The sequence below is a fragment of the Phacochoerus africanus genome, chromosome 6 (assembly GCF_016906955.1).
Source record: "Phacochoerus africanus isolate WHEZ1 chromosome 6, ROS_Pafr_v1, whole genome shotgun sequence".
Classification (NCBI taxonomy): Eukaryota; Metazoa; Chordata; class Mammalia; order Artiodactyla; family Suidae; genus Phacochoerus; species Phacochoerus africanus.
Window position 1 is genome coordinate 15,226,678 of NC_062549.1, and position 27,475 is coordinate 15,254,152.

The 27,475-nt window shown below is 34.9% G+C and overlaps 1 protein-coding gene across 2 annotated transcripts in view; it reads left to right on the forward strand.

Annotated features, from left to right (window-relative positions):
* Nucleotides 1-27,475, forward strand: part of TMEM65 (transmembrane protein 65) — a 45,703-nt gene that overhangs the window by 9,506 nt on the left and 8,722 nt on the right. Inside the window, exons 2-4 of one of the 2 annotated variants that reach the window (XM_047783299.1) lie at nucleotides 5,574-5,654; nucleotides 16,161-16,205; nucleotides 20,158-20,225. In XM_047783299.1, the coding sequence (XP_047639255.1) occupies nucleotides 5,574-5,654; nucleotides 16,161-16,205; nucleotides 20,158-20,225 (194 nt within the window). The remainder of the gene's footprint in view (nucleotides 1-5,573; nucleotides 5,655-16,160; nucleotides 16,206-20,157; nucleotides 20,226-27,475) is intronic. The other variant, XM_047783300.1, reaches the window with a different exon arrangement.

A 27,475-nucleotide genomic window follows, 5' to 3' on the forward strand; every position in this document is an offset into this window, starting at 1 on the left:
CTAATTAAGCAAGTTTTCAGGTAATTATGCTGTTTACTTCTCTTGGAGAGAGAGAGAATGATCTCTGTTCTATGGATAAAGATGCTGAGGCTAAGAGGAGCTTGCCCAAAATCCTAAGACCTGTATGGCAGAGTAGAGTTTTTAACTTAGCTTTGACTTTAAAACCCCTGTTCATATCATTGCACCTTTCTGAATATTCATACCTGTGATTTTTTAACACATGCTGGGAAAAGAAGGTAACAACTCAAATGCTCAATAAATGTCACATGTGCTGGTGACATATCTTAGTCTATCTTCCCTATGTTTGTATAATAGTCAACATTAAATATAAAAGCAAATAGGGCACTATTATTTTGATAATGAGGGAAATCAAAGTAAAATCATCGTGCAAAAATGTTTATAAATTGTGGGAAGATTTTGAAAAAATCAGAAAATTAGTATTTGGGACTTCTAACTGTCCTAAATCTCTAAATTTCTAACCTTTACTCTAATTTTCCCTTATATATTTTTTTGTTATCTTTTTAGGACCCAAGTTGTGTCATGGAATTTCCCAGGCTAGGGATGGAATAGGAGCTGCAGCTGCTGGCCTGTGCCACAGCCATAGCAAGGCAGTATCTGAGCCATGTCTGTGCCTATACTGCAGCTCGCAGCAACGCAGGATCCTTAACTCAATGAGCAAGGCCAGGGATCAAATCTTTGACCTCACAGATACTAGTCAGGTTCCTAACCAGCTGAGCTGGTTAAGGCAACTCCCTCCCTTAGAGTTTTAAATGGTTTTTTTTTGCCTTTTTTTACAAAAATCTAACATGCTGTTTCTAGAAAATATTTTTAAACTTTAAAAATTTATTTATGTAACAAATATTTGTTACTCTCCCTAATATATAATGGACATGGTATTGGGTATTGGGGGTATGTCAGAGAATTAATACAGCAAAATACTCTCATGAAACATATTTCTGAGAGAAGAAGGATATGAGCAATAGCGTAAATTAAATAATTAGAGATAGTGCGTGCTGTTAGAAGAATTAACAGAAGGACATTTATTCCAGGGAAGGCCTTTGTTTAGGTAATATTTAAGCCAAAAATAAAGGATGAAGAAGCAGCTATTCATTCAGACAGGTAGAGGAAGAGCATTTGAAAAGGAAAAGCAGATACTAAGATTCTGAGATAGAAAGGGACTTGGCATAGTGTAGGAATTGACAGAAGGCAAATATGAGTGGAACATAATGACCAGAGTATAGAGTGGAATGGGATAAGGAGGGAGTAACAATAAGGAATGATTCCACTCTGTAAAGGAAACTTTGGACTTGGATGGCAGGAGGTGTCAGGCAGTAACTGAGTAGTACTGAGATGATCTCTTTACTCATTGGTCAGAAGTTGGAGCTTACTTTAAATACATGTTACCAGTTTACTAAAATTTTAACAGAGTCCTGTGTAGAATTCTAGTTTATCAGAGAAAAATGTAATATCACAGGTAAGGAAATTATACCTCTTTAGTAGTATTGTGCAGAAAATATACAAGTAATGTCTTTTCATTTTCTTTGGCAAGAAGCTTGTAGAAAGGAAGATGATTTGAAACTCCATTTTTCAAATTAAAATACCTAAGAAGTAGGAAAAACAGTTTTTCCTGGGCTGTGGGACTTTTAGTACTAAAGCTGAAATAGCCCCAGGCAAACTGGATGGCTGGTCACCCTATCTGTCCTAAAGGTGACAGTATTTTTGTACTTCTCACAGATTGAAGCCTTTGACTTATAGGAGAGATTGAGAAAGGGATCCAGGTAGAGTTTCATGTCCCTTCAGTACTGCTTTTCCCCTCTTCTAGGTCCGTACCATAATGGTCACTTGCTTAGGGCTCCCTCTGTTACCTTTTTTGTTTCTGGTGGGATTTCTGGTGAAAGAACCTGCCAGAAGGTGCAGACTCCCAGAATTTATTCATATCCTAATGCCTTTACACTGTCCCACTGGCCCTCACTCTGCCTTCACCTGTTCCCGTACTATTCTAGCTGTACTCTCCTTATGGTGTCCAGTTGCATCTGTCTCAAGTAAGCAAATGCTAACGTCCCCTCTGTCCTTGCAGGTGCCTACTTCTCTTTTGATTTGAGACTAGCTGTTCACTTTGTGACTTGAGTCCTCTTAAGAGTTTGAAATAAGTCATAAATTTGAAAGTAGTTTGACTTCGTGTCACTTTAAGAGTGGGAGCAATGCTCTTTGTAGCTCTCATATCCCACCGTGAAAACAAACCTGCCTCACAGAGTTTAATGTAAACAATTATCTGGGAATCTACTGAAATACAGATGCCATTTCAGGAGATTGGGGTTTGGCCTGAGAATCCGTATTTCTTTTTTTTTTTTCTTCTTTTTTTCTTTTTGCCTTTTCTAGGGCCCCTTCCCGAGCCATAGCTGCTGGCCTATGCCAGCGCCACAGCAACTTGGGATCTGAGCCGTCTGCGATCTATACCACAGCTCACGGCAAAGCTGGATCCTTAACCCACTGAGCAAGGCTGGGGATTGAACCTGCAACCTCATGGTTCCTAGTTGGGTTCCTTAACCACTGCGCCACTATGGGAACTCCTGAGAGTCCGTATTTCTAATGAGTTCCCAGTGAGTCAGTGCTATAGGTCTAGGGGGACAATATTTTGAGTAGCAAGATTATAGCAAGTGTTTTTGTTTTTAAGGTGGGAAGGAGTCGAGGTCATGTAGATAAACTCAGGCATGCTTGAATCGCAAAGGGAAACAGGCAAACAAATGTGACAGTGATAGTGTAAGATGTGGCATATTTTGTGAGCTGGCAGAATTTTATGTTTGTGTGTGAGAAAGATCTTGTGGTTTAAAAAACATTATCATAGCATTTTTCTACTCCAAGGGGCTTCTGTAAAACATTACCAAAAATGTGAATTGTTAACACTGATTTTATAGTTTTGCAGTAATTACTTTTGAGTAATAAATACTGTGTAATAGATTTATTCCTTTTTGTTTATCTCTTTTTCTTTCCCACTATTACCTTGAAATACTTTCCATTGGTTAGTCTCATTTCTTCGGTGAAGCATGCCCTCTGTAATACTTTTTTCTTCTTCTTTTCTTCATCCTGTTCTTTGTGCTTTCCCCACTTAATTTTGTATTAAAGTTTTTGAAACAGTCTCCAATTTTAGAAAAACTCAATTGTGCTTTTTTTCCTTCCCCTGAATCATTTGAGAGTAAGTTGCTGACAGGTTGCACTGTCCCCCCTGGCACAGGTTAAGTTCCTTAGGAAGCAGCCACCGAGGCAGAAGTTAGCATTTAAGTTTACTGGGGAGTGCTGTGGGAATCCTCACCTTAGAACAGGAAGGGAAGGAAGCAGGTTTGGGCAGAGGTAGAAGTAGAGTAATGGAGTCTCAGTGGAAGCCTTAGCTGAACCTGAGCTAGAGTTCTAGAGATAGGATGATCCCTCACTGTTGCCCTGAGTTGGGTGAGAGGTCCAGGCCTCTTCCTCTGTGAAACTGAGCTGTTGAATAAGGACTGCCCTGGGAGTTCCCGTCATGGCGCAGTGGTTAGCAAATCTGACAAGGAACCATGAGGTTGCAGATTCGATTTCTGGCCTTGCTCAGTGGGTTAAGGATCCGGCGTTGCTGTGAGCTGTGATGTAGGTTGCAGACGTGGCTCTGATCCCTCATTGCTCTGGCTCTGGTGTAGGCCAGTGCTACAGCTCGGATTAGTCTAGGAACCTCCATATGCCATGGGAGCAGCCCTAGAGAAAGGCAAAAAGACAAAAAAAAAAAGACAAAAAAAAAAAGAAAAGAAAAGAATAAGGACTGCCCTGAGCAGGGGGCAGGCAGAGCCTTGGGTGAGGCAGCATCTTCAGCTGAGGCAGTCTCCCAAGAGGGCAGTCACTGAGGACCATCTCTCAGGACTTCAGGCAGCTAAGGATTAACTACATGGTAAATGCCACTACAGCTGAAGTACTGGCCTGCATTTCCTGTAAACAAGCATTGTCCTGAATAACCACAATATGACATGGATAGATTACTACTGTCCTATACTCTGCTGTCATTCAGGTTTTGCCAGCTGTCCCAATAATACCCCTTTACAGCAAAAAGATCCAGTCCAATATCACGTGTTGGATTTAGAATTTCCTTTTTTTTGGAACAGTTTCTCAGTCTCTCCCTTTCATTACCTTGATACTTTTAAGGATGATTGACTAGTTACTTTATAGCATGTACTTACTTCAATTTGGTTTTGTCTCTTTTTTCATGAATAGATTCCAGTTATACATCTTCAGAAGGAATATTGCAGAAGTAATTTTGTGTTCTTTTTTTCATCTTATCAATTGGCTCATGGTTTTTATTTGTTCCTGATGATGTTAACCATTTTAGGTTTGACCATTTCTTTTGAACATTTGACTAAGTAATATCTGTCTGATTTATTCACTTATAGAGTTACTATTTTCCTTTTGAAAGACTCCAGATATGTAGACAGAGGAGCTAAGAGAAAGCAAACTTGTGGACATAAATAAGAAAAGTGAGGATATTGTAATGAAAAGGAAGATGTTCCAGAGAAAGTGACTCTGGTAAAAATTTCACATTAAAGGAACTCTCAGAGATATTTTATGATACTAAAAATATGAAAGATCGGAGTTTCTTGGTGGCTGAGCAGTTAAGGATTAGTCCTTGTCACCGCTGCAGCACTGGTTCAATCCCTGGCTCAGGAACTTCTGTATGCTGCAAGTGCTGCCTATATATGTATATGTGTGTGTGTGTGTGTGTGTGTGTGAGATAAAATGTAAGCTATTTCAGACTTATAGAGGAGTGTGACAGTTCACTAAGACATAGGAAAAATACTAGCTTTTATTGTAAGTTATATGATGAAAAACAGAGTCCTAGTACTATTGGAGCAGTTTTTTTTATTTGGAGCTATTTTTTTTTTTTTTTTTACAAAGAAATGGATAGTTCCCATTGTGGCTCACTGATAATGAACCCAGCTAGTATTCATGAGGATGCAGGTTTGATCCCTGGCCATGTTCAGGCCATAAGCTGCGGGTTGGGTTGTGGCCACGGCTCGGATTGGGCATTGCTGTGGCTGTGGTGTAGGCTGGCAGCTGCAGCTCTGATTTGACCACTAGCCTGGGAACTTCTATGTGCCGTAGGTGTGGCATTGAAAAAAGAAAAAAAAAGAAATAGACACTTTAACATGTTTAACATGTTTTTATAGTGTACTAAATGAACATTAGTTTTACTATTAAAATTTTTTTCTCTATATTTATATTTTTCTCTATATATATATTTTTCTCTATATTTATATTTTTTCTCTATATTTATATTTTTTATATTTATATATTTTTATATTTTTTTCTCTATATTTATAACTGCCAGTAAGATAATTTTAATGTTTTGAAAAAAAATTAAAAGTCACAGAACAATTGTGATTCTCCTCATTGGTTATTAAGATTGCTTTGCATAGTTTCAGCTTGCATTGTCGTTTTTATGTCCCCAAACTAGTGTGTAAAGTGAGGACTGCCCATGTTTTAATTTAGCATGTTTCACTTCAGAATTTCATATACATTTTAACATTTATACGTATTTGATTTAAAAATATTTTTAGCATGCAGATATCCCAAACCCGAGATTGCCATTGTGAAGCGAGCAAAGGAGTTATCATCAGCAGAGGCCCCTGATAGCTTTGGTATAGTACAGTCTTGCAGAATTGATTGTTTTAATGTTTATTGCAAGTGGAAAAGCATCTCTTTCATGCAACTTCTTGCTTGTTTGAAACAGAATGTTTGGTTACTGTGATAGCCTTTTTTTTTTTTTTTTTGCACCAATGTGTTTCAAACTCTACAGAATGTTTTTATTATCTAACCATAGAGCTTGTGGATATGATGGACTAATAATTGCATGTTTAATTAACTGAAAGATTACATTTATGACCTTAACAAAATACAAAATCACTTATATTTAATTATAATTAAGTAGCATATTTTAAAAGCTGTTGCAGTAACCACTGCAAGTGAGGCATAAGAAGCAACAAAGACTGAAGTTCTTTAAAAGGACGAATGAGTAGGACAAAAAGAACACACACAGGGAAACCTTCAGAATATTGCAGAAAGAAACTGTGTTTAAGTAACTGAACTTTAGGAAAATATGTTTTAGGAATATATTCTTGAATAGTTTGAAAGACTTAAGGCCATTCAAATTATTCACTATAAATTCACTCTAAGGCCGTTCATGAAAGATTTTTTAGATTCAGTCGCCATACAGATTGACCTAACTTACGGTCGTGCTTTGGTGGTGGTGGTGGAGTAATTGTGTTGAGTTTTTTGTGTATTGGGTAGGGGAGGGAGAAATAAAAATAATTATCTCTCTGTCCATATTTCATTTTTTGATTGCTATTTAATATGGATGCATTGCCTAAGAATGATATGACAGTGTATGGAAAGGAACAAAGCATTTCGTGGCTCAATTGAAATTTTGTAAGGATAAAGGATAAATGTAACTCAGTTTTCTTAGGCTGTTTATATAGTGTCAAGAGCAAGAACTAAACTGTAAATACCTCTGGGAAATGTAGAGGGATATAGTATGCATGTACACCATGTTCACATATGTATATGGTAACATTAGTCCACTGCAAAAATCCCCCAGTTTGCTCTACTTTGACAATTCTAATATAACTCTGAAACTTAAAAAATGTAATCTCAGTGTGCATGCAGTAATTAAACATTTAATGAAAATGCCTTTTGAAGGAAAAATTTTTAATTTTGGATTATTCTGAAGATTAATTAGCCCTCATTTTTAGGACAATGTAGGGAAAAAGGAATGACACTTATTCTATAGATGTGGCAAATGATATCACTAGGAGGTAAGATGCTGTTGAACAATCAATAAACTAATAGTAGGATTTAACCTGTCAGTAATCACCTTTTGAGACCCACATTTATAATGTGCTTCCTCATAAATGTTTAGGTGATACCCCTCTATTTTTACAATCCTATTAGTTATATAATAAAGAAGAAATATAGAATCAGAATCTCAGAACTAGAAAGGATGCAGAGACCTAAATTCCTCATTTTATGTAACCTGAAACTGAGATCTAGAGGATTTATGATATAATCAAGATGTGGTGACCGTGTGTGTGTGTGTGTGTGTGTGTGTGTGTGTGTGTGTGTGTGTAAAAGAGTAGGGATTGATGTCAGGACCTTTGGCTTTTTAGTTCAGTGCTCTTTGTTCACTATAATAAATTTCTTCAGGATTAGCAGGGGAGATTGGTGCTAGACTACAGGGTATCTAGTTATTCTAAAACCAACAGAAACATATAGTTTTCCTATTCAGAAAATGTTAACTTGGTAACCATAGTAAATCAGTTGATTTCCTCCTCTTCCTTTTAACTTTGATGGATTTTTGAAAATGATTTATCTGAAAGGGAATGATTTCTTAGAGAAAAAAAGTAATTTGAAAAGGTATTAATATTTTAGTTAATTGCAGTTTTATTTCAGTTTCAAATATTAATGCATGACCAATGTTTTGACAATGTTTTATATATTCATATATGATTGATTCTTGGTTCTTCTATGTTTTCCTATTGAGAATTTACACATTGAAAGAGAAATAAAACAAGAAAATGAGAATCTGGGTTCTAGACCCAATTGTGTGTCCTTGAGTAAGTCACTTAACATCTCTGGACCTAAGTGGCTGAATTTCCAAAATGGAGAATTAAGTCAGTATTTCTCAGTGGGCATACCACTGGCATTTGGGCTAGATAATTCTTCATTATGAAGAACTCTCTTGTGCATTGTAAGATGTTTAGAACCCCTAATGCCAGTAGCAATTATTAGTCATCCTATCCAAGAACAACCCTGCATTTCCAAGCATCTTCTAGAGTGAGGTACCACCCCATTGAGAACCACTGGCAGATTATTTCTAAGAATCCTTTCAGCTCTAACATTCTATGAAATAATTTTTATTTGGGGAATGATTGAAAGAGAAAACAGTAATGCACTGACTGAAAAATTTCTGTTTCTTCCTAGTATCAATTTTATTTTAAAATGAATGTTTTCTGGGAATCTAGGTAACTATATCCACAAATATATAAACCACTTATGTTGTTCCAAGATTTCTTTTTTGTGGCTCACTTTAAGCTTTCCATCTATAATATAATGTATCATATATACTTAGTTATGTGATTTTTTTAAAGTTGTATAGTACCATCTCTATACCTAAGTAAAAGTAATTAGATTGGTCTATTTTAAAAGCTGTACTGTTGTTTTATCATAGCCTTTAAATAAAAAGTACAGTTATTATATATACTAGTAATTTTCCTTGTCTGTTTTCCTTTGACATGAAGAAAGGGAAGGAATATAGTTTGTTTGTTAGATAGTGTCTATAATTGCTCCTAAATACACTAGTTAGGTGTGTAAAAGCAACCAGAAATCACTAGTATGTTTGATTATCCTAAAAAAAAAAAGCAAACCTCATGAAATGACAGATATGAGAAATAAATACTGTAATCTAGTATTTGCTATTTTCTTAAGCCAGAGTTAATTAATAGGTCTCTACATTAATGAGGTTAATAAAGGTGATGATTAATTAGGCACTATCACCTTCCTCATCTTTACTGCCGGCCACCTCCTGTCCTCAACTATTAAACCACTGGACTGCCTCAGCCCAGGAATTGGTTACTTGCCCCTGAGTGAAGCCCCAAGCTGCATGTTATATTCCCTTGAAGGTTAATAAGGTGACAATATTACATGATAAAAGTAAAAATTTCTTTGCTAAATAATGTGCGTGTTGCAGTAATCTTTTCAATGCTAAATAAAATTACAAAATCATACTCAAATACTTTTTTTTGGGTCTTAGTTAATGCATGTATTTAAAAAAATTAAAAGTCCTTTTACAGTAAATAATCTTTATTTAAAAAAGAGACCTGTTATTTGAAATTTACTAAGTTAAAAAGTTCCTTTCGGAGTTCCCGTCGTGGCGCAGTGGTTAACGAATCCGACTAGGAACCATGAGGTTGCGGGTTCAGTCCCTGCCCTTGCTCAGTGGGTTAACGATCCGGTGTTGCCATGAGCTGTGGTGTAGGTTGCAGATGTGGCTCGGATCCCGCGTTGCTGTGGCTCTGGCGTAGGCCAGTGGCTGCAGCTCCGATTCGACCCAGAGCCTGGGAACCTCCATATGCCGTGGGAGCGGCCCAAAGAAATAGCAAAAAGACCAAAAGAAAAAAAAGTTCCTTTCAATTTCTAAAGTGTTTCATTTTCAATTTTAAATGTTAGTTTTTATGTTACATAGCCATATCAATTTTTTCTTTTAAATATATTGGTTTGTAGCTTCATAAGCTCCCCCCCCCCTTTTTTTTAAAGGGCCACATCCAAGGCATAGGGAAGTTCCCAGGCTAGGAGTGGAATTGGAACTGCAGCTGCCAGCCTATGCCACAGCCACAGCAACCCAGGATCTGAGCCAGGTCTGACACCTACACCACAGCTCACAGCAATACTGGGTCCTTAACCTACTGAGCAAGGCGAGGGATCATACTGGCCTTGGATACTAGTCTAGTTCGTTACCATTGAGCCACCACGGGAACTCCTCATAAGACCTTTTTTGGTGCATGTTTGTTTTTTTGGCATTTAATATGATTTACTTTGCTTAAATTATTTTACATTCAGCATGGTTTGCCTTTTAAGTTTGTATTCTTTGTGTTATATATTTATTGTAAATTTAACCTTACCCATTGGAACTTTTGGTTCTGTTAAAAGTCTAAGCAGTTGTTCATATGTTTAGGAATACAGGTAACTGAAACTTCTGGTCCCTAACTTGTTGCTTAAAGATAATAGTTTTCATTTCTGTTGTTTTCATAAATCGCTCTATTTATGTTGTCAAGGCTACTTCCTATAGTTTCTTGGGGAAGATGCTGGGGTGGGGCCTGGAACAAAGATTAGAAACTGGGTAATTGGACACTAAAAGAGTATTGAATTATTTGTAATTAAAGGAATAGTGTGTGCTTTAAACTGTTCCTTTTATGTCATCTCAGGGTGATGTTGTTTTCGTACTTTTCTTACTATCTATTATAAATTATTCTGAATTTTCCATTTGATTTGTGATCCTATATTTATGTTTATGTGCATGGAAACATGGTGAAATAAGTTACTACATTTTGATTTACCATTGCCATGAAAGTGTGACAGAAAACAAGACTTCTTTTTTTTCTTCTTTTTCTTGTTTTTACATTCAATTCTTTAATACTGTTTTCCATCTCTGTCTATCCCAGGAGACTGGATATAGTTCCTTGTGCTATACAGTAGGACCTTTTTGTTTTTCCATAAATTTTATAGTTTGCATCTACTAAATCCAGACTCCTAGTCCATCTTTTTCCCTCCCCTCTCTCCCTTGGCAACCACAAGTCTGTTCTCTATGTCTGTTAATCTGTTTCTGTTTTGTAGATAGGTTCATGTGTGCCATATTTTAGATTCCACATATAAGTGATATCATATGGTATCATATGTCTTTGTCTTTCTCATTTACTTCACTTAAAATGTATCTCTCATTGTATCCATATTGCTGCAAGACCTTTCTTTGTGTTCTTCAGGTTTTTGGTTCAAGTTTGGATTTATACCATATACAGTATAGTTGAATTTAATGGAAGTTTTCACAATAAAAATGACAAATTATAGTTTTTATTAAATAATATAATAGAACTTTACATGCCAAGGGATGTAGTTTTGTTTTCCAGCACCACCATTGTAAACATGTTTTGTTTTATAATGGAGACTAAACTATAGAAACTATAGGTGTTCCACTTACTTTCTTATACCAAAGTATTTTGATTTTTAAGACGTATTTCTTAGTTAACTTATTTAAAAAAGAAATGCAATAGGCATAACTTTTCTTTTTTTTTTTTTAGTCTTTTCTAGGGCCACTCCCACAGCATATGGAGGTTCCCAGGCTAGGGGTCTAATCGGAGCTGTAGCCTCCTGCCTATGCCAGAGCCACAGCAACGTGGGATCTGAGCCACGTCTGCGACCTACATTACAGCTCATGGCAACGCCGGATCCTTAACCCACTGAGCGAGGGCAGGGATCTAACCCACAACCTCACGGTTCCTAGTTGGAGTCATTAACCACTGAGCCATGACGGGAACTCCCTGGCATAACTTTTCTTAAAAGATATTTTAGAAACATGTTAATATGGGACTGAGTTTTTTGGTTTTTTGGTTTTGTTTTTGTTTTTGTTTTTTTTTGTGGCTGTTCCCATGGCATATTGAAGTTCCTGATTCAGGGATTGAAGCCGCACCACAGCAGCCACTCAAACTGCTGCAGCGATGCTGCTGCTGTACCACAAGAGACCTTCAGGGACTGAAGATTTTTTTTTTTAAGTTATTTTTAAGAGGAAATATAATTAAGGAGGGATATAAAGATTAATTAAATTTTATAGTAAGCTCTTCGGATCTACTGCTTTGTTGTATTGGAATGTATTGCCAGTTAAAATTACTTGGCAAATTGGGCTTGGAAATTTCTTTCAAGAATTTTGTTTTAATGACATTTTACCTGCCTTCTGAAAATGTGAGGATATTTTTAGTAAAGTGTAACATTAAAAAAAAATGTACGAAGGAGTTCCTGCTGTGGTGCAGTGGGTTAAGTATCCAACTGCAGTGCTTCTGGTCCTTTCAGAGGTGTGGGTTCCTTCTCAGCAAGTTCAGTGGTTAAAGGATCTGGTATTGCTGCAGCTGAGGTGTAGGTTGCAAGGGGTTCACCAAACTTCTTGAAACATTTGTCTCCCCCCAAATTGGGGTAAGTTTTTACTATTATTTATTTTAAAAAATTTTGGTCCTTTTCTTTTTCCTCACCTTCTGGAACTCCATTTATGTAACATATATTGGCATTTTGATATTTAGCCACAGATCCCTAAGACTCTGGTTTATTATTTTTTTTCGATCCTTTTATTCTCTATTTTTCAGGTTGGGTAGCTTTACTGATTTATCATTATGTTCATTAGCTGTCTATCACCCTCATTCTGTTTTTAAGCCTCTCTAGTTAACTTAAAATTTCAGATATTATATTTTTCAGTTCTTGAACTTCACCTTGTTGGGTTTTTTTTTTATCGTTTCTATTTGAGCAGAGTCTTTGAATCTAATTTTAATTACTACTTTAAATTCTTTGTCTGCTATTTCTAACATTTGAGTCACTTTACAAAAAAAAATTGGAGTATAGTTAATATTACAATGTTGTGTTAGTTTCCGGTCAGTTATACCTATATATACATACTTGAGTCATTTTTTAATTGATTTCTGTTTATTGTTTTTTCTCCTGCAGATGGGTCATGCTTTCTTGTTTCTTTATGAAGTAATTTTGGATTACTAGTATCCTAGTCATTGCTGTGATTATGATGTTGCAGAGGCTCTGGATTTGCTTTCATTTTTCTGAAAGATACTGGGTTTTGTTTATTTGTTTTAGAATGGAATTAATGATTAGGCTCAAATTGCAAACTTTGTCTCTTAGACTGAAGCTCAAATCTTTCAGTTACTTTACCTTTAGCTGGGCTTTTTGGGGTTTTCCCTGTTTAAGGGTGGCTTACAAGTCAGCCATATATTTGAACTGAATATATATGCAGAATTTAGAGCTCCTCCTTTCTGACTCTTTTCTTTCCAGGATTCCCTTCTCAGTGGCTTTGGTTACCTTGCAGTCTGTCCACCTGCTTTAGGCCAGAAAAACTGAAGGTTTGTTATTAGAGTTTTAGTTGCCCTCCATGTTGTAGATTAGGCCAAAAGCTGCATTAAATGGATAATTCACTTAGCTCTGTTCCTTCTTCTGTTGATTCCTGTCTAGAATTTATTAGTTTTCCAGTGCTTTCAGATACTTATTTATAGTTTATAGTTGTTCTGTGCTGGAAGATTGGTCTGATAGAAAGTTATTCAGCCAGTATTGGAAGTGGAACCAGGATTTTTGTAAGCTAAAAATGGTTGGAAAGATGGTGTGTTGCTGTATAATCTTAATAGTCATCTTATTTTAAAATAGTTAGAAAAAAGAGATAAATTATTATGCATGTAGTACATTCACACAGAGTAATTGAAAAAACTGGATTTTCTAATTCCAAATTCTGCTTAATAAAACATTAGATTAGAATACATTTCCATGTATGTATAGATAATTTACAGTATGTCAGAAGAAAAATTTTAAAGTTCAGATATGTATATGTAGAGAAATACAGCTTTGGAATTTATTATGACTATTTTCAGGGAAGTTTTATTAGCAGCCATGACATTTAAAAACTGGTATAATCTGAAACCTTGGGCTTAATTCCAAGATTGAGGGCTTTTTTTAAGATTTTTATTTTTTCTATTATAGTTGATTTACAGTGTTCTGTCAATTTCTGATGTAGAGCAAAGTGACCCAGTCATAAATATATATATATACACACACACACACACATGCACACATTCTTTTTCTCACATTATGCTCCATCATGTTCTATCCACAAGTGATTAGATATAGTTCCTTGTGCTATACAGCAGGATCTCATTGCTTATCCACTCCAAATGCAATGGTTTGCATCTACTAACCCTAAATTCCCAGTCCATCCTATTCCTTCCCCTTTGGCAACCACACATCTGTTCTCCAAGTCCATGCAAGATTGAGTTTTTATTTTTTTATTATTTTATTTTATTTTTTGGCCTTGTCCATGGCATATGAAAGTTCCCAGGCCAGGGATAGAACCCACGCCACAGCAGTACCCGAGGCCACAGGAGTGAAAATGCTTAGCATCTGTGAACTCCCCAAGATTAAGTTTTGTTTTATGTTATACATCATATGTTTTTTTGCTTCTGATAATGTAGATTTTTTCTTTCAGTTAATTTAGTAAAGAAGAATTTATAGTGTTAAACTCCTCAAAATGATCAATTCATGGTTTACAATTTTTGATGGATACTTTCCAATAAAATTTCCACTTTCTAGGAAATGTTCCTTTCATATTTCCTCTTGTTACTCTTTACGTTATTTATGAAGCAGGAGGCAAAAATCTGTGCATTGATTTAACTTTAATCGCGGTGTCTGTGGTTTTTCTCCTTGCTTAATCTCCTTCATTCTATATTTCTTTCTTTCTCTCTCTCTTTAAAATGTTATTTTTTCATTACCTTTATTTTTTTAATCATTATATGTAATTGGAAAGAAAGATTAGAAATATTGGTTACAGTATTTGATTTTTTTCCTCTTAACTGCTATGCATTTTACATTTATCTAGCCCTTATCCTTTCATAGTAGGAGCTGTAAAATATTTTAAATATTTTGCTCCATATGTAGGAATTTGAAGAAGTAAAAGCAAGGACTGTCTATATTCTCATTATATTGGGAAGGTCCTGCTTGTTGAATTTTTAGGTATTTCAAGATGTTCCAGTCAACTGATAAGGACTTCTCACAGTGTCAGAATTGTAGTGATGGTGAGAGTAATGCAACTATCCAGTAGTTCTGGTATGTAACTACGTTTGCATGTTTACTTCACCTGGAAACTATGTGGAGTACAGTGGTATCTTATATTCCTTGTTAAACATTTGGAAACCTATTTGCATGCTTTCAAAGTAGATTTTGACTAGTGCTAGTCAAAGAATGGAGAATATATTCTAAGCAGATTAAATTTCTGCAAAGTTTTAGAATATCTTCATTTCTTAATTCTTCTGAAAAACCTTAAACTTACATTCTTAGAACTTTCTGAATAATATGATAATTGACTGAATTCTGGGTTTTAGCATATTTCTTATGGCTTTAAGAAATTAGCATATTTCTAATGGCTTTACAATAAGAAATGATATGGTATGCTTTTTTAGTAAAATAATACTTACAAATATGAATCATACTCTTTCTCGTATAGCTTATTAATGGTGATTTGCTTTTTATTTATTTATTTTTTGTCTTTTTAGGGCTGGGCCCATGGCACATGGAAGTTCCCAGACTAGGGGTTGAATCAGAGCTGCAGCTGCTGGCCTAACCACAGCAACACTGGATCCTAGCCGTGTCTGCAACCTACACCCCAGCTCATGGCAATGGCAGATCCTTAACCCACTGAATGAGGCCAGGAATCGAACCTGCATCCTCATGGATACTAGTCAGATTCATTACCACTGAGCCACAACGGGAGCTCCCTGCTTTTTACTTTTTAAAACTAAATTCTTAAGTTCTTATATTGTCTTGAATTATAAATAAGTATTTTAGAAAATATGTATCTGGTTTGTAATGTGTTTCCTTGTAATGTGATTTTGTCGTATTAGGTCTTTAGAGCAGAACAATCGATGGTATGGGTTCTTCTCTATAGGTTATCAATTAATTCTCTTAGGTTGGATGAGAATAAGAAAGGTAGAATTCTCCGCCATTTTACCATGGCTTACTTTTTTACTTATGCAAATAGTGAGATGGTTGTTGTTATGAGATTAGGTTGGTGGCTTCTTAGGTAGGTGTAATAATTGTTAATTTTTGGATTTAATGATAGCACTTAAATATACTTACTTTGATACACACTCACAAACATACTTGGGAAAATATATATATATATGTGTGCACATCTGGGAAAACTGTTTATTATGATATATATCATAAATAATGACACCCTACTCTTTGGGTTCATTTTATTGTATAGAATATATTATCCGGTAGTATGGGTTTCAAAACTCAATATTCAGTGTATTATCAGAGAATATTAATTAAGGAATATAATACAATCTGGTGAAGTTACTGCTGTAATACATTGCTTTAAAATATTGTTTTCCTATTTTTAAAGGACAGCTAGGTCTATTTGAGTATTCTTTTTTTCTACTATCAATGTTTGTGTATATATTTCTTAAGTTGTCTAGAATTGCCATTTTAAAGAAGGGTAGCTATATTTCTGAACTTTCTTTCTTTTTTTTTTTTTTAACTGTAATTGATATAAACAATCTCACATAGATGCAAGGACTTTAAGCAAGTGATTTACCCAGGACTATAGGATATATGGTCGGCCTATAACTAAAGCTCAGTTTTGTTTTTTTCTAGCCTTGTGATCTATGCCAAGAAATAATTCCTGTATGGATAACTTTGATCCATTAACCTAAAGATAATTAATGAATAAACTCTGATATTCTCTCACTTTGTAAATCTGCTGGTATTTTCTTCATTGTAATAAAAAAGAAATCATGCTATAGTAACTAATTCTTGACCCATACCCTTTCTTTCCCCTTCAGAAAAATTGGAAGCTCTACCACCCACCCCAGGACAGCTGAGATATGGTAATGGTTCTATAATTGTTAAATACCTTTGCATCTGTTTTTCGAGCTTGAAATAACCATGTCATTCATTAATAGTACAGAAGAGTTAGTAAATTAAGTTGTTCTAGATAGAGTAGATTATCCTATTACGCTGAAGCAAAAAGTTTATAAATTTGTTTTGAGACATATTACAATATTATGGAACTTATAAGATTATTAACCATATCTATTATTGTTTAAATATTGTTACCATCTTGAGGTAGAATTATAGTAGGGGTTTTCTTAATTCCTAGGAAAAAGGATATGTTTACTTAGTTTGGATTTTGATTGGATAATTTCAGAACTAGAATTTCTAGGCTATTTTCTTTGGTGGAGAAAGTACTCTATTTTGCTGTTTGTAATAATGAAGAAAGTAAAGTTTATCTTAAACCACCAGGAAGGAGAACCTTACAATGCTGCTGGTGTGCTTTCTTTATTCTGTCATTGGAGTAAATAGTCTATGGCTAACACCAAAGTAATGTGAAACAGTTTGGGAGACAATGGAAGCAGAGAATAGTACAGTGAATTTGAATAGGTTGTAAGTTAAAGGTAAATATTAGATATGATTTACTAATAACTACTGAATTATAGAATAATATTTCCCAAAGAAAACTGAAGAAATCACAAATTGGTAGGATATCATTACATACTTAGGAGCAAATTTATATAATTAAAATTTAATAGCCAGTTCTTTTTAATAGTTCTTTTTCCTCTCAGAGGTAGAATATGATTTATATTAAAAATAGGTAACTTGGAGTTCCCGTTGTGGTGCAGTGAAACGAATCTGACTAGGAACCATGAGGCCAGTTCGATTCCTGGCCTCACTCAGTGGGTTAAGGATCCGGTGTTGCCCTGAGCTATGGTGTAGGTTGCAGACGTATTGCATTGCTGTGGCTCTGGCATAGGCCGGCAGCTACAGCTCCGATTGGACCCCTAGCCTGGGAACCTCCATATGCAGCAAGTGCAGCCCTAAAAAAAAAAAAAAAAAAAGTAGCTTTTGGAATTCTCTTGTGGTGTGGTGGTTAAGGATCTGGCATTGTCATTGCAGCAACTTGTGTCACGGCTGTGGCGTGGCGAGGGTTGGATTCCTGGCCCAGGAACTTCCATGTGCTATGGGTGTGGCCAAAAAAATTTTTTTTTTAGAGTAACTTTTCCTAGGTAACAAAAGATTTTAAAGAATTCTTTAAGACTTTTCTTCCCCTGGTAATCTTTCTGGATTCTTCTAGCCTGGATTCATACCATCTGTATCCATAGAACTCTGTAATGCTATTGTCATTTCAGGGGGCCGTATTAAAATTAACTCTATGGTTATGTTATCATACCCAAACTTCTTGAGGGCTGATAGCCAAGTGTCTTTGTTTCTCATGTGCCCAGTGGAGTGTTCAGTAAATGTTTGTTTAACTTTTTGAAATTTATATTTCTGCTTCGGGTTGAAAATAAATTTTTATTTATGGGACACATTTATTTAGGTCTGAACATCAAAACGTGATATATTTTACAGTTCCAGGTTATTATAGCAATCTAGCAACATGCCTTGGCTTTACCAACCGAGTGGGGTTTTTTTTGTTTTTACTGAGATAGCAGTTAGCCTAATCTTAAACTTGGTTTAATAACCCAGACACCTAATTTTAAGGTATTTATAACTAGCCAGTTTTAGAGATGCTATCAAAGTAACCCCAAAATGTTTAGTAATCCCAAAAGTTTCTTAGTTATTTTTCCATAGTTACATTTCAAAAGTGAATGAGAAGATGTTCAGGGAGTCTTCTCTCCAGATATATATTTCGGTACCTTTCTTTTCACTGCAAATGTTTTCATTTAGTGAATTTAAAAAATTTCATTATACTCTTTTGACCTGTCACATTTGCATTATGTTTTTGAAATTCTGTATGTGTTTTAGAAGTGGATTATTATAAAATTTTGAATGGTCATTAAGCAGCTAGATCTAGGCGAAAAATCAAAGAATTAAGATTAGACTCTTTAAAAAATCCCATTTCATTAATGTGCCCTTTGGTTTTTTTTGGTTTTTTTCTGCATTTTCTAGGGCCTCACCCACAGCATGTGGAGGTTCCCAGGCTAGGGGTCTAATCGGAGCTGTAGCCGCTGGCCTTTGCCAGAGCCACAGCAACCCGGGATTCGAGCGGTGTCTGTGACCTACACCACAGCTCAGGGCAATGCCAGATCCTTAACCCGCTGAGCAAGGCCAGGGATTGAACCAGCAACCTCATGGTTCCTAGTCGGATTCGTTAACCATTGAGCCACGACGGGAACTCCTGACTTTTATCATCTTTAATAGCTTTTGAAACAATATACTTTATAGTTAAAAAGATAATGCTTTTTACCTGGGACATTCTTTTTTTTTTGTCTTTTGTCTTTTTTTTTTTTGTTGTTGTTGTTGCTATTTCTTGGGCCGCTCCCACGGCATATGGAGGTTCCCAGGCTAGGGGTCGAATCAGAGCTGTAGCCACCCGCCTACGCCAGAGCCACAGCAACGCGGGATCCGAGCCGCGTCTGCAACCTACACCACAGCTCACGGCAACGCCGGATTGTTAACCCATTGAGCAAGGGCAGGGACCGAACCCGCAACCTCATGGTTCCTAGTCGGATTCGTTAACCACTGCGCCACGACGGGAACTCCTACCTGGGACATTCTTATGTGATAACAGGAACTCTGAGATGACCTAGGATATATACTGTTTTCCCTTGATCTTAGTCTTCAGTACTGCTTGAGGGTAGGAAATATTTTTTGTTTTACTGCTTATTAGGTTTCCCTGACTGGTGCAGAATTCAGTGTAGTAATATCAAGCTTTCATAACTTCTAGATTATATTTTAATTATACTTTCTGTCGATTTAATTGCATTAAAGTAAAAAAGACTCTAAAGTCACTGAACACATATATAATCTTTACCTGCTTTAAGGGACCATTTTTTTAATGTGGTATAAAATTCAGAACTTTGGATTATCTAGAAAATGTCCTCAGTTGAATGGATGTTGACTATACCTTGGCAAATTTATAGATTAATTAGAATAAAGTCTTAACTATCTCTAGTTTTTAGTCTGTTTCACAATCATTCTTCAATTCTCTTAATCTAGAATTCTCTTCCTTTCTAGGTTAGTGGTCCTCAACTTAATTAGCTAATGTTTATTGAACATTTACTATGTGCTAGGCATTCTGCTCTGTGCTAAAGATGCAAGTATGAAAAATTAAATATATTAAAGATTTAGGTATTAGTTCTTCCTAGTTACTCTTCTGTTTTCTCACAGTGTATGTACTAGATAGGTGAGGTAACATGTGCCTTTGATAGGAAGAAATGAAGTTACATTTTTATCTAAATCAAATATTATTTGTATAGTTTGCAAAAGCAGCCAGGGATACCGATGTGTTGAGGGGAGAAAGAAGACTTTGAACACAGATGTCTAACATAGCTGAGATAGTCATTTTTTCTAACCTTTTGTTTAAAACTGCTTTAGTGAGTAGAAATGATCAGATAGCTTCCCTGAAATTTGATTCAGAACATTTTTTATTGTTTCTAATATGGAGATCAATTTTATGATATCAGTCTTTAGTTCTAAGAGAGAAAGATTGATGTTAGTAATTTAGTAAGTAAAACATGGTATTCATAATATGTATTTATTTATTTGTGCTGTCATTAACTGTATGTAATTTCTATGTGCATGTGTGTTGCCACTAAGAAACACAAAACTCTAACACAATTAATTTTACATGTTATATGTTTTTTATTGTGTTTTTTCCCCCACTATAGCTTCTATCAAGTATATAAATATAGCAGAAGCAGAATCTTTTGCTATGGGGAATAGAAAGCAAATTCCAAAACTTAATCAAATTTATGAGACTTTAATCATATGGTCTGTTTTTGTCATTTTAAAAATTACAGAAATCTTAAAATATATTTTTCTGTTTTTGATGTTTTTCAGTATTCATCCACAATGCGATACCTTTCATAGGGTTTGGCTTTTTGGATAATGCAATTATGATTGTTGCAGTAAGTTCTTTCAACCCTTCTATTTTGAATTAATAAAGAGATTAATGTGGTCTAAATTTTCCTAATTTACATATTATAGCTAAAAAGTTTTAATTAAAATCATGATGAATGGGGCTATTTTTAATTATATTTCACATTAGACTATAACTCAATGTTAAGGCATCATATCTATTAAAAATCAAGATTTTGGTAAAGCATTGACAAGAATAAGCACATATTTATTGGTTCCGTATTATCCTGTTCTAGTTTCAACACTTATTAAAGAAAAAAGTATGTAACATTTTCTGATGTTCTTTAATTGTATCTATCAGCAGTTCTTATCATGTGTATGTTGTTAATTAGTTTTTTGTCCAGTTTTCCCAAACAAAAATGTTTAAAAGGGCATTTTGATATAGTCTATCCATTTAACCCAAAGATCTTTTAAGTTTCAATTCAGAATACCGTGAATAAGAAACCCTTCAGTCTTTGTTCAATTGTACTGTTAAAAATATTGTTTAGTCTCAGGGATGGCTGATTTATCTTTCTTACTGTTCTACGACACTTTTTGTCATTACATTCCAATATTGGGTCCAGATTATAAAGTCAGATATTAGTCATGATGAAACTGCCCAGGGCTCTATCCACTTCTTTTCAATGACCCAAACTTTTCTATAAATTCTAGATGTTGTAGAGAATATCAGACTCTAGGTATTGTATAGGAGAATGCTCAAAAAAGGAATGATTTTAGAATTATTAAATATGAGGAAAATATAATTGAGAGATGCCAGAGGCTTTTTTTGGTTATTGTTTGTTTTTGTTTTTTTGTTTCAGTGTTTTGGAGGTCACTTGTGCTATAGATAGATATAAATAGAATATTTGGCTTCAAAATAGAGATAAAAGAATAATTTATATATAGAGATTATAAAGTTTGCTTGAAGAATATCTAAAATTGGTTTTCATTCAAGAGTGGTTTTCTTTAACTAGAACACACCCTCACACCATGCAGAAATATAAACTAAAAATAGCTTAAAGACTTAAACACGTGACCATAAAACTCATAGAAGAAAACATAGGCAAAACATTCTCTGGCATAAACTGTACAAATGTTTTATTAGGTCAGTCTCCTAAGGCAATAGAAATAAAAAGAAAAATAACAAATGGGACCTAATCAAACTTAGAAACTTTTGTACAGCAAAGGAAACCATAAAAAATAATTAATTAAAAAAAAAATGAAAAGACAGTCTATGGAATGGGAGAAAATAGTTGCAAATGATGCAACCAACAAAGGCCTAATCCCTAAAATATACGAACAACTCAACAACAACAACAACAAAAGCAGACAACCCAATTGAAAAATGGGCAAAAGACCTAAATAGACATTTCTCCAAAAAAGACATATGGATGGCCAGTAGGCACATGAAAAGATGCTCAACATCATTTAATTAGAGAAAGGCAAATCAAAACTACAATGAGGTACCACCTCACACCAGTCAGAATGGCCATCATTAAAATGTCTACAAGTAACAAATGCTGGAGAGGGTGTGGAGAAAAGGGAACCCTCCTTCACTGTTGGTGGGAATGTAAGTTGGTGCAACCACTATGGAAAACAGTACAGAGAGTTCTCAGAAAGCCAAAAATAAAACTACTGTATGATCCAGCAGTCCCACTCCTGGGCATATCTGGACAAAACTATCCATTCAAAAAGATACTTGCACCCTTATGTTCATTGCAGGACTATTCACAATAGCCAAGACATGGAAACAACCTAAATGTCTATCACAGATGAATGGATTAAGAAGAGGTGGTATATATACACACAATGGAATACTACTCAGCGATAAAAAGAACAAAATAATGCCATTTGCAGCAACATGGATGCAACTAGAGAGTCTGATACTAACTGAAGTAAGTCAGAAAGAAAAATACCATATGATACCACTTATATGTGAAATCTAAAATATTGTACAAATTAACTGATCTACAAAACAGAAATGGATTCAGAGACATGGAGAACAGACTTGTGGTTGCCAAAGGGGAGAGGGGAGAGAGTGGGATGGACTGGGAGTTTGGGTTAGTAGATGCAAACTATTACATTTAGACTGGGTAAACAAAAAGGTACTACTGTACAGCACTGGAACTATATCCAATCTCCTGGGATAGACCATGATGGAAAATAATGAGAATGTATGTATATGTATGACTGAGTCACTTTGCTGTACAAGAAATTGGCACAATATTGTAAATCAACTATACTTTAATAATAAAAAAAGAATAAGCATTCCCAGGAATGTAAAACATTCTAAAGAAGAAAAGGAAAAAAAGAATGGTTTTCTTTGATATATATCCTCACCTTATGTCCAGATTGATGGGGGTCAGATATCCAGAAAGTCTAGCCATTCACCTGGTTGAGGAAACACAGGGTTCACACAGCAGGAAGTTTATCTTGCTTCATAAGCAATCACAGAAGATACTGGAGCGTGCACATAATTTGAAGGTGATAACTCTTTAGCACAGTAGTCTTATAAGAGCCTCTGAAATATAATTTCAAGATGCTAGTTTTTTGGCTGATTATGACATTTTCGTAATATGTATATAAGAATCAAGTTACCTAATTTATACTCTGTAAATATGAGAAACTTATTCAAACATATGATACTACCCTATTTGAAATTATTAAAACTTTGAGATTATTTAAATAGTTAACATAAATAAAATCTAATTATAATGAAAAACCCCCTCTGATGAATTTGTAAACTGTAGTTTTAAGACTTGATGTGTTCTTGAATAGATTACCTGAATTAATTCTACTATGTAACAAGTATTTCTTTCAGTTTTTTGTTTTTTGGGTTTTTTTTTTTTTTTTTTTGCTATTTTATGGCCACACCCACAGCATATGGAAGTTTCTAGGCGAGGGGTCAATTTAGAGCTACAGCCACCGGCCTATGTCACAGCCACAGCAATGCCAGATCCAAGCTGCATCTGTGACCTACACCACAGCTCACGGCAAAGCTAAATCCTTTACCCACTGAGTAAGGCCAGGGATTGAACCCACATCCTCATGGATCCTAATAGGGTTCATTAACCACTGAGCCACAAAGGGAACTCCATTTCTTTCAGTTTTAAATTCAATATTTTACACACCATGCACAAAAATAAACTCAAAATGATGTAAAGACTTAAACATAAGACAAGACACCATCAAACTCCTAGAAGAGAACATAGGCAAAACATTCTCTGACATCAACCTTACAAATGTTTTCTTAGGTCACTCTCCCAAGGCAACAGAAATAAAAGCAAAAATAAACCAGTGGGACCTAATCAAACTGACAAGTTTTTGCACAGCAAAGGAAACCATAAAAAAATTAAAAAGACAGTCTACAGAATGGGAGAAAATAGTTTCAAACGACACAACCAACAAGAGCTTAATCTCTAAAATATACAAACAACTTATACAACGCAACAGCAAAAAAACAAACAAACAAAAAAAACCCCCTAAAATCCAATTAAAAAATGGGCAAAAGACCTGAATAGACATTTCTCCAAAGAAGATATACAGGTGGCCAACAAGCCCATGAAAAAATGCTCAACATCACTGATTATTACAGAAATGCAAATCAAAACTACTATGAGATACCACCTTACACCAGTCAGAATGGCCATCATTAATAAGTCAACAAATAACAAATGCTGGAGAGGGTGTGGAGAAAAGGGAACCATCCTACATTGTTGGTGGGAATGTAAGCTGGTACAACCACTATGGAAAACAGTCTGAAGGTACGACAGAAAACTAAATGTAGAACTACCATATGACCCAGCAATCCCACTCTTGGGCATATATCCTGACAAAACTCTCCTTGAAAAAGACACATGCACCCGCATGTTCATTGCAGCACTGTTCACAATAGCCAAGACATGGAAACAACCTAAATGTCCATTGACAGATGAATGGATTAAGAAGATGTGGTACATATACACAATGGAATACTACTCAACCATAAAAAAGAACAAAATAATGCTATTTGCAGCAACATGGATGGAACTAGAGACCCTCATACTAAGTGAAGTAAGTCAGAAAGAGAAAGACAAATACCACATGGTATCACTTATATCTGGAATCTAACATATGGCACAAATGAACCTTTCCACAGAAAAGAAACTCATGGACTTGGAGAACAGACTTATGGTTGCCAAGGTGGAGGGGAGGGAGTGGGATGGACTGGGAATCCAGGGTTAATAGATGCAAACTATTGACTCTGAAATGTGGAATGAATAAGCAATGAGATCCTGCTTCTGCTGCGTAGCACAGGGAACTACGTCTAGTTACTTGTGATGGACCATGATGGAGGATAATGTGAGAAAAACAACATTATGTATATATATATACACACACACACATATACACACACATATGTGTGTGTGACTGGGTCACTTTATTGTACAGAAGAAAATCGACAGAACACTGTAAACCAACTATAATAGAAAAAAATCGTAAAAAATTTGGTTAACATGAATATCAAAAAAGGAATAAATTTATACTATCTAAAAATAAGTAAATTCAATATTTTAGATTTTCTTTATTGACAGCTAGTACTCCCCATTCTGTCATCTTAATAATCAACTTGGTATTTTTTCACCTCATTTGAGCAGACCTTAGATATTAAAATGGCGAAAGAGTGTCCTTGCTACAGGGAAGTATTGAAATCATGTATTTTGTGTAAGGAGGGATACAGGGAGATTTTGAAGAGATAACAGGGAAACTGGGAACTTCTTAGATCTTGACTAAAATCTTCACAGTATGGTCTTATTATTTCTTTGAAATAGGTATCTAAAATAATAGATATCTGTGTTTAAATACAGCTGCCACTAAAACAAAACAACAAACAGAACACCCACATTCTAGAGTCAAATTATTGCAATACTGTTTCTGTTTTGTGTTACTCAGGCCTGTGTCTCATTATTAGTGTAACTGAGAAAGGACTGTTTTTCCAGGCCTGAGATGGTTGACTTTAATTCAGTAATATTTGTTTTTCTGGTTTACATTGAAGTCCTGTTTCAGGGACTTATCACCCGTTTTTTATTTATATATTACTGAAGTAAATATTTAAACCACTGGCTTAAACCTGATTAGGAATAATAGATGTGGCAAAAAATATTGTCCTGTTATAATTGCAAAATAATTTAAGAACAGTGAACATTTCCAAAGAGGCCTTTTAATAGACTTCCGAGACTAGAGTCCTTAAATAACTATAGAATCTATGAAAAGGGAAATAAGTAAACACTATTATCTTAAGAAAATTAAGTTTTCACCTTAGGAAAAAAAAAACTGCCTCCTAACATTGTAGAATAGCTATGACTATTTGAAAATAGTAAGTTGAGAAGATATTTGATTCCTTTTTTTGTCATACCATTTGATGTTTCTCCTTCTAGATGAACTCTCTTGGCTGCTACCTTAGTTGTAGTCATAAAAACAAATTCCTGTATAATTTCTGGTAGTAGAGTTAACCCTTATTGTTGGCTGCTTTTCATTCTAAGTTTTAATTTTATAGTTTTTAAACTATATTTTATATTATTAGTATTGCTTTTTATAACATTTTAGTGGGGTTGGGGGATTATTTTTTTATAATTTAATTAGGATAGAATTAATTAGAATTCTAGCATAGATTAATTGTATTAAAGTGATGAACCAAGTATAACTTTAAGACAACTGGTATTCAGTTTATTCATAATTTCTGCCTCACCTGTTAACATGAAATTTGATGTAAACATGGGAAAAAAGGAAAAGAGCGGATAGTCCGTTGCCTTTGAACCAAATTTGACTTTATATGGGGCTTTTCATGTAATAGAAGGACATTTAGGTTTCTTAAATTTAACCGAATGATTAAACACTTATATGCTTTATAAATACGTATTTTGGCAAACAGGTTCCTTTTGGGTTCTTTCTTTTTTTTTTTTTTTCTTCCTTTTGGGTTATTTCTAATGATTTCATTTCGGTTAAAGATGCTGAATTTATTTTTTATTCACCATAGCTATCAGGTGCTTCTCTTCTCCAGGGTTTTACATCCATATATAGATACCTCTTTGTGCCTGTTCTTAAGGTTTCTTCTTCAGAAATCTGTTTCTTTGGATACCCCTACAACCATGTTAACTTTAAGTGCCTAGAGACTTTTATGCATCTGGCTATTTGATCCATACTCTAGAAGAATTATATTTTAAAGGAGTGGAGCCCAAAGGCCTTGGGCAAAGAAAATTGGGGAAATTAAACTTAGCTTTTCTTTAATTTTATAATTGAGTAAAGCAATTTTTCTACATGCCAAATAGGACATTCTTTTTTTTTTTTTTTTTCGCTCCACAAGTATCTTTGATATTTAAACAATTTTTAGAAATTTTCAAGCATCAGTATTTAAGAGAGCTTTGAAAATTAAGTCCACTTATGGCAGCATTATGTAAGGATTAGAATTGAATTAGCACAGTGGGTTCTAGGATTTCTTCTTTATTCTATCTAATAACCCATTGGATAGTTTAATCACTTCAATTCCTTCTCTTTAAAGTAGAAGTAAAAATATGAGCCCCTCTTTTCTTTAAAGAGATGAGGTAGACATAGAAAAGTCTTGAACTCTTTCAGTAAATAAATTCAGTGGAAATACAGTGGAGCTCTTGCTGTAGCTCTGTTGTATTAAATGTTATCATTGTTTATAAATGAATCATATAGTCTCACTACTTAATCATTAAAGAATTAAGTGTAATAAGGATAATTTTTGAAGTCTGTGACCTTTTGGGTCCCTGGAAACTGGTTTAGTCTGTCTTTTAAATCTTGTATAGAGGAGGAGTTCCCATTGTGGTTCAGCCTTATCATCCATAAGGGTTCAATCCCTGTCCTTGCTCGGTGGGGTAAGGATTTGGCATTGCTCTGAGCTGTGGTGTAGGTCGCAGACACAGCTTGGATCTGGTGTTGCTGTGGCTGTGGCATAGGCCAGCAGCTGTAGCTCTGAATTGACCCCTAGCCCGGGAACTTCCATATGCCATAGTAAAAAATCTTTTATAGGGTAAATATCAATCATATAGTTATATCATTTAGAATTTAAACTTTAGGTGAGTTGATCATCTTTGTATTTAAAGAATGTTAAAGCACCTTTCTGTGGTAGGAAAATATAAATTAAAGATTATTGATGATAAATTGTGTTACTATGTTGCTGTTTTTATTTTTATGAAAAGCTAATTTTCTTAAAGTATTGATATTTCTGCATGAATGCACATATTTAATAATTAAGTGA